General features: G+C 44.5%; 1 protein-coding gene across 2 annotated transcripts in view; it reads left to right on the top strand.

Annotated features, from left to right (window-relative positions):
* LOC308091108 (uncharacterized protein) overlaps positions 1 to 7,299 on the top strand; it is a 7,843-nt gene extending 544 nt beyond the window's left edge. For both annotated transcript variants that reach the window (XM_080436452.1, XM_080436453.1), the window contains 5 exons: positions 1 to 1,113; positions 1,854 to 2,081; positions 2,411 to 2,521; positions 3,054 to 3,267; positions 3,488 to 7,299. The exon at positions 1 to 1,113 is cut by the window's left edge. In XM_080436452.1, the coding sequence (XP_080292578.1) occupies positions 862 to 1,113; positions 1,854 to 2,081; positions 2,411 to 2,521; positions 3,054 to 3,267; positions 3,488 to 5,463 (2,781 nt within the window). In that variant the 5' untranslated portion in view covers positions 1 to 861 and the 3' untranslated portion in view covers positions 5,464 to 7,299. The remainder of the gene's footprint in view (positions 1,114 to 1,853; positions 2,082 to 2,410; positions 2,522 to 3,053; positions 3,268 to 3,487) is intronic.
* The last annotated feature ends 201 nt before the right edge of the window (positions 7,300 to 7,500 follow it).

The raw sequence follows: 7,500 nt of genomic DNA, 5'->3' as shown, positions 1-7,500 counted from the left end.
GAGACAGAGAGATTGTGAAAAATAGAATTTCCTTCTGGCTGTGCTTTCGATGAAGACTTTTCTGTGAAGAAGGTGCCGGCCCGGGTTCACATGGTGCAGTCTCTAAACCCGGGACTCTCCCCGCTGAAACACACGTGACCTCTCTTTACTGGAATACATGCACAGTCACTTCATCTGATCTGCAGCCTGTGAGCGACCCTCTTTCTAGGTGCTTCCACTTCTTAGTAGAAACGTTTACTGTAAACAGGGCAATTGTGTGCCTCAGGTTTGTTTTTCTTCACAAGAGAACTTGCCCCAAACAGGGCCACTGAACATTGTGCTATATAGCCTGCATACTGCACTTTGAAGATCCATAACATTAGCTCAGCAGGCTGTGTAAGCAACCTTCAGAGGAAAGACTCAGGTGCCATTGCTGTGTTCAAGTCCACCCTGGTCCACATCAGGCCCTCCTCCTCACAGCATCTCTTCATCCTACTTTCCCTCCCACACCAGGTAAGACTAGTCCTTATTCAAAGCGAACAGAGAGAGAGAGAAACGCACGGAAAGAAGACAAGATAGTGGGTTACACACGGTAAGACAAATAGAGTGAGGTTCAGAGTAGGTTCAAGAGGATTTAGAGAGAGAGAGAGAGAGAGAGAGAGAGAGAGAGAGAGAGAGAGAGAGAGAGAGAGAGAGAGAGAGAGAGAGAGAGAGAGAGAGAGAGAGAGAGAGAGAGAGAGAGAGAGAGAGAGTAAAGTTAGAGAAAGATATAAAGGAGAGTCAAGTAGGTGAGAAAGAGAAACAGGGGGAAAGGAGACACTGAGTCAAGAACAGAGAAAGAGAACAGAGAGATAGAGTGGTGTAAGAGAGAGAAGGTGGATCATGACCAGTAAGGTAGGGACAGTAGGAGGAGGAGGAGGAGGAGGAAGAAAAGAGGGTGAAAGCGAGTTCCGTTTCCTCAGCGCTCACCGCTGCCCTGACGTGGACCGGCTGTCACACCAAGTCACCGAGACCAAAGCGTGCCACACTGCCACCGACAACATGCAGGGAGAACCAGAGGACACACAGGGAGATCCCCTCGACATCACTGTCAAGGAGTGGGACGTCCAGAGCAACAGCAACCGCAAAGCCCAGGTCAGAGAACAGAAATTTCTGTCTTGTCTTGTCTGTACAGCTCCAAACTTTATATGCACTTGTGCAAATGGCAAATAAAGTCTATTCCCAAATTTGGGAAGCTATTTCTTTGACAAGTTAGCTTGTGCATGTGCGATGAAACTCATTTCAGAGTTTGTTCTCTCTCTCGCACACACACGCGCGCATACGCACCCACGAACGCACGCACGCACGCACGCACGCACGCACGCACGCACGCACGCACGCACGCACGCACGCACGCACACACCTACTACTACTACTTCCAGGACTTTATAGTGTACACTGTACAGGTCAAGGTTTCAGAGTCTTACACTTAAATCCTGTGTCCATAACCAATGCATCTTCACATTGAACAAACGTGTCACGCATGCCCCCATAGATTGATTATTTCCGCTTTCATGTTTGACACTAAACACAGTGTTGCTATCTATGAATGGACATTCGATGCATTTACTGTATTTCTTCGAAAGTGTACAATGTCTTGTCTTTACATACGTAGCCTACTTACAGTATACATATACAAACATATACTACATGGGTTTAAATATATCTTCTGTATAGCTTGTACTACATAGCAACATGTTAATTTAAGAGTATAAAACGTTACCCATAACGGTCCCTTTGGGTAAATTGCTTCATCCTATTTTACGAGTCAATTGTTTTACACAGAGGCCTTGCTTGTGTATGTATAGCCCAAACCTGTGTCTGTGTTCCAACAGGGCTCCACAGAGGCCGACTACATGGAGGTCTACTCCGGCCGTCGCTCCTCCTCTCGCCCCTCAGCGGAAGATCAGGAAGAGGAGATCACAGACGAGGGCAGCCTCAGCGACTGGTCAGAGGAGGATCTCTCCCTGCACTTCTCTCCCTCCGTCATCCTCTCATCTGACGAAGAGGTTTCAGACGTGGACTGCAGCTTTGAATGCGTGGATGTGGCCATGGGGAAAGAGGTAATTGTTTTTGTCATTATAATATGTAGAAGTACTTGTCGTTCAAGGGCAAAGCAAGGCAAGTTTAGCGATTGAAAGTGCTTTGCGCAAAACATTGAGCGTTAAGGCCTTAAGACACATATTTAAGAGAGTGCAAAATAAAAGTGTTATAAAAGGACATTTTAATACAAAAGAAGTATAATTAAATAGTAAAATAAAATGACAGTGCAGAACAAAATGATGAAAGTTGATCTGTACAGTCCCAGTTATAGCGTGCATACGATCTTCTATCGCACAACATTATATTTGACTGCTTGCCTTTTAATTTGATTTTGTTCTCTGTTTTCCAGGCAAATGGTCAGGAGAAACCGGGTCAGAGGATGGTTCCTAAACGTCAGATTCAGCTGAGGAGGAGGGACTCAGAGGAGAACATCAACCCAGCCAGCGAGGAGAAATCTGTGGTACTCTTATCTTCTGGTTTTCCCCTCTCTCTTTTCTCTAAAACTCTGTCCTTCTCTCCGTCCCCCTCACCCACTTACTGGCTCACTTTCCCACCTTCTTCCCATAATCCATCTATCAACTGCCCATACTCACATGGCGGCCATTTGGCACTCAGGACGTCCCCTTCCGTTTTTTGCTTAGAGAAAATACACCCTCCTTTAGTCACTTTATTTACACATTATTTACACTGATAATTACGACCAGCTTAGTGAATCGGCCCCATTAATGATGTCAGGGTACCTTTTACCAGACAACTTCAGTATTGTGACATCAGACATCTCCATATTTGGCCAAAACCGAGGACAGTCACACAGACAGATACACAGACAAACAAACAAACAAACAAACAAACAGAGATGTGTAGAATATACTGTATATAGTCTATCTATTAAATAATATAATAAAATCTAATATTCTATTGCAGCGAATTTTGATTTTGGGCTGTTTTGGTTTTGGTTGAGCAGGTCACATATTATAAATAAAAAATTCCAGGTCAAAGAAAAGGAGGAAGCCTGTGAAAGGGGAGGAGCAAAGGAAGAGATGTCAACCAATGAGTCGCATTCCCCTCAGCCACATCATCGTCCTGAGGGGTTGTTACGGCAACACAGCATGCCAGCCTCCTTCCACCAGCGCTCCTCGGTGGCCAACCCCGAGGACAGCCACAACAACAGGGTTTACAAGGGCATAATAGCGGGTGCCACTCAAGGTGATTAAAGGTTCATTTTGTCCGGGGAATGTTTACAGAGCATGCCTGCTCTTTCTCAGGATTTCTCTGGCTTCACATTCATACAGTCACATTTGCAACTACAGTAATAGTAAAATGTCCAATGTTAATTTCCCACATCAAATGATTCCACTTGAACGTTAGCATTTGAAATAACCATTATTTCCACCCGCTTGATCTAACCCTGTGTCCTACTCCCTAGGGTTGCCTGGGGTTGTCCACAGTAAAAGTAATCCGCGGCAACGGCTCCAAAAGTCCCTTTCCTTGGACGAGACCAAAGCCAAGATGGCCTCCTGTATCATCAAGAGCGTCCTGTCCAAAAAGATGCAGGTGGAGCAGAGCACCGTCGCTCCGTCAGATAGTCACAACAGCTGTAACAAATACACTAACTCAGTCAACACCTGTTGTAGCAACAATGTGAAAAACTCAACTGAGCCAAGTTCCAACAACACCAAAAACTACCTGCAGTTAGCTTCTCAGTCCAACTCCATTGATGTGACCACTCAGCCCCTAGAGGGCCAAAAGAAACCTGTCGTTAGACAGAGCTCAGGTACTCTACCACCAAGCCAGGGGGGCAGGCCGCCTGAAGCCAATAGCCACACACAGCCTGGAGACCAGGAAAGGGAGGGGGAAGGTGGAGGAGAAGAACTCAGGTTTCCCAGCTGCCCTGGGGGTAAAGCGACCAGTGGCAGTGTATTTAAAGCCAAGGCTCCGGTTCACGTGGTGAGGGACATGCGGAGTTTGGTTAAAAACACCTACAACCTGTCCTTCAGAAACAACAACACTGCTGCCTCATCAGCTATGACGATTGGCCAAGAAGACAGTCCACCTCCGAGCTACCAGCAGGCTGTAGGGGTTAAAGGTCATGATGAAACCATAGCAAATAGAAGGGGATCTCAATCAGGCCCTCAGCCATCACTTCCCGTTTCTGCTTCAAGAGGATATGTTGCCAGGGTAACTGCAGCTCTCGGCCAATCACTGGAGAGAAGAGAGTGTGAAAGATTCAGTCATCCAATGCCAGAGCAAAGAAAATCCAGCCAGCCAGCCATGGCTCAGACTGAACAGGAACCATCTAATCAGACATGGCCTAAAACCTTGTCGAACATGCTGAGCAAGACACCTACCATTGACCAGTCTACGGAGCCTATCCCATCAGATTCTGGTCCAAAGCAGAAACCTCCCCAGGCAGAGACGCCAAACTCCCGTCATACTGTTCCCAGCTTTATCTCCTCTACACTGGACTCACAGCAACCTCTCCCATCCAGCTCTAGTCCCTGTCAGCCCCAGCAGACCATCTCACCTCCTACATCCCAGGGACAAAGCCATATCCTAGGCTTTCCTCCGCCCTCTGCCCCTGGCTGTGTCCTGGCCACCTCTGGCCCAGGCCAGCCTCTCATGCCCTCTTATTTCTACACCCCCAACCCCTTGGCTGGCTATACAGCTGCTCTGCAAGCTCACCTGGGGAGTTACGTCCAGGGCCCTGTGAGCTATATCCAGGCTCCTCCTCCCTCCCAGGCCCAGCTATCTCAAACCCTAGTCCACGCCCAGCCCAGTTCTACCATCCACATGCTGAAGAGGACCCAGTCAGAGGAGAAGCAGGAAAGAACAACACCAGGTGTTTCCTCCTATCACCCAGATGGCTACAAAGGTCTCATTAAGTACTCTCCTCCTCACAAGAACAGCACAATAGCAAGTCAAGAAAACAAGACCAGCAAAGTCACCCCTGAAACACAACAGCAACAGCAACCACAGCAGCAACAGCAGCAGATTATGTACAACGTACAGGGTTTCCTTCCCACAAATGCAGGGGGTGAATTCCAACAGAGTAGGACACAGTTTGTGTACCCTGGCATGGCTCCCTCTCCCGCTGCCCCTGGGGGCCTCTACAGCGGCCATGCAACCCGCCATGTGCTAGTGGACCCTGAGAGTGGCCAATGCTTCTACATGGACATGCCTCCCCAGCCACAGAGGAAGATGTTGTTTGATCCAGAGACTGGCTGTTATGTTGAAGTTTTCCTCCCGTCTTCAAACCCAGCCCCTACCACTACAGTCCTGCCTGTAGGCTGCAGGGCGGTACCCTACCATCCATCCCTGGCCATGTCTGCCCTGTATGCCCCTCAATACTTACCGTTCACTCTGCAGACACCAACAGTAAACCTCACACACACAGCACCATGAGAACATGCCCACTGCACCCGAATCTAAGGTAATCTCAACCAGTGAGTTTTGAGCCCAAAAGTCAGAAAGACAGATTTGCGGATACAATACTTATTCGAGGAGTATTGTGTTGTTTAATATATTGATCTTGTTCAATGTACTGGATCCCAATTACAAACAATAACCACTTCCCTAAAAATGCACGCGCACAGCAGAACACTTCCACCCAAGGCAACCTGAGTAAAAATGCGTTTGCAAGGTTTTATCGAACTATAATCAGCCTGCTTACATTCATTTACTATTGTGGTTTGATAGAATGCAGATGTAGCGAAAAAGATTACTGTGGTGTAACCACAGGTCTATGAGCCGACGAAGCCCCGCAGGGCTCATCTGATGGAGGGACAGAGTCGACGACGTAGAATGTTTATGGTGATAGTCTATCCCTTCTAGACTAGATTATGTTTGTGCTTGTGTTATTGTGTTGTCTTTCTTTGCACAAAACCTACTGTGTCCACCTCTCTCTGCCTCACCTCGCACAGTGGCGTTATTTAATGAGTGATATTTTGTGTTTTTTCATAGCCTCTTTTTTTACACTGATAATTTTATATTAAACATGACTTCAATGTCTGATAGCAAACATGGTTTACTGTGATAGTCTCACACCTGTATTACAAATGCTGTTTAAAACAACAGAGTTTGTTTTTAGTGCTTGTGAAACTGACAGGCTGTTTATGCACATGCTATAAGGAAGCAGGTTGCAAATACCGGCAGAACTGGAAGATGACCAAATTTAGATTACACCCTTTTCAATAATGAAAGCTGACCTTGAAAGGAAACTTCCCCTTCATCAGACTTTGCAGCCCTGACTGTGTGTTAGCTTTCAGTCATCTGATAATTTACTTTGAAATTACACAATATATTTTGTTTGTAATGAGATTACTGTTATCAAGTTGCTTCTCGATGAGGAGTGTCATACACATACAAAAATGTACTGGACGATAAAATAATTTCTGATGCTCAAATGATTCATAGCACTCGGAAGTCGGATAATGAATATAGTATACAGTACACATGAGACACCACACAACGACCTCATTGTTACATTTCATTGGCACTTATAATGTAAACAGCCATTTACATTCAAAACACAAAATTGTTTTCGATTAAACTATATACATTTACTTGCCTTTTAGTGTCACAACAGCAATGCCTCAGTTTATGATTTTGTAAAAAATAATAATTGAAAAGCACTAGTAGACTATAAATTATTACATTTTTACACACAATAAACATATTAAATTTAAATTTGAATTTTGTCTATGCATCTTTTTACACATCCAGCCCTATTTTTCTGTGAAAGAGAAATCAGGCAATCAACAATGAATTCTGCACGATTCTGCACGATTATCCAGCTGGTGTCACAGCTGGAGAATCGAAAAATTACAGTCATGTAATTTTGATTATGCTTTCACAGCTACAGCATGGTAATACTAATTTGTTTATCTCAGTAAAAAAGAAAAGAAAAGATGTAATATTGCATACAAAATACATAAAGTAATAAAACTGACAATCTTTTGTGATTCATTATGATCACAGATTTCTTTTTCTTTTCTTTTTTATCCCTCTTTGTTTTCAAAATCTCAATCACTGCCTCCACCAATATCTCAGCTCAGATTCTGGTTATCATACCATTTGAAAAAACAGACTCAGTTTTTGACTAAAAGCTTTTGTAAGTAATTGGTCCCATCTGTATTCAAGCATAAACACTTTTCAACTGGGACATCTAAAATGAATGTTGTAAACCCATACCATGGAAAAATATGCATCATATATTTTAAATATACAAAACATATCTATAAATCAATTTTTTGGAAAATGTAAGAAGACATTATTGAGTGGACAAAACATACTTGAAAATACACATACATAAAAATATAGATTATCATCCGGGCATTTGTCGCTGCCCAAGGTTGGATGTGAGGGCAACGATGAATGCCGGGTAATAATTTGTTTATCACGTACCCATTTTATCACGTACCCATTAGCACTCATCGTGTT

Source organism: Gymnoscopelus braueri (assembly GCF_963280865.1).
Source record: "Gymnoscopelus braueri genome assembly, chromosome: 8".
NCBI lineage: Eukaryota > Metazoa > Chordata > Actinopteri > Myctophiformes > Myctophidae > Gymnoscopelus > Gymnoscopelus braueri.
Note: the sequence above shows the minus strand (reverse complement) of the source record. Positions and strands in the feature narration are given on the sequence as shown.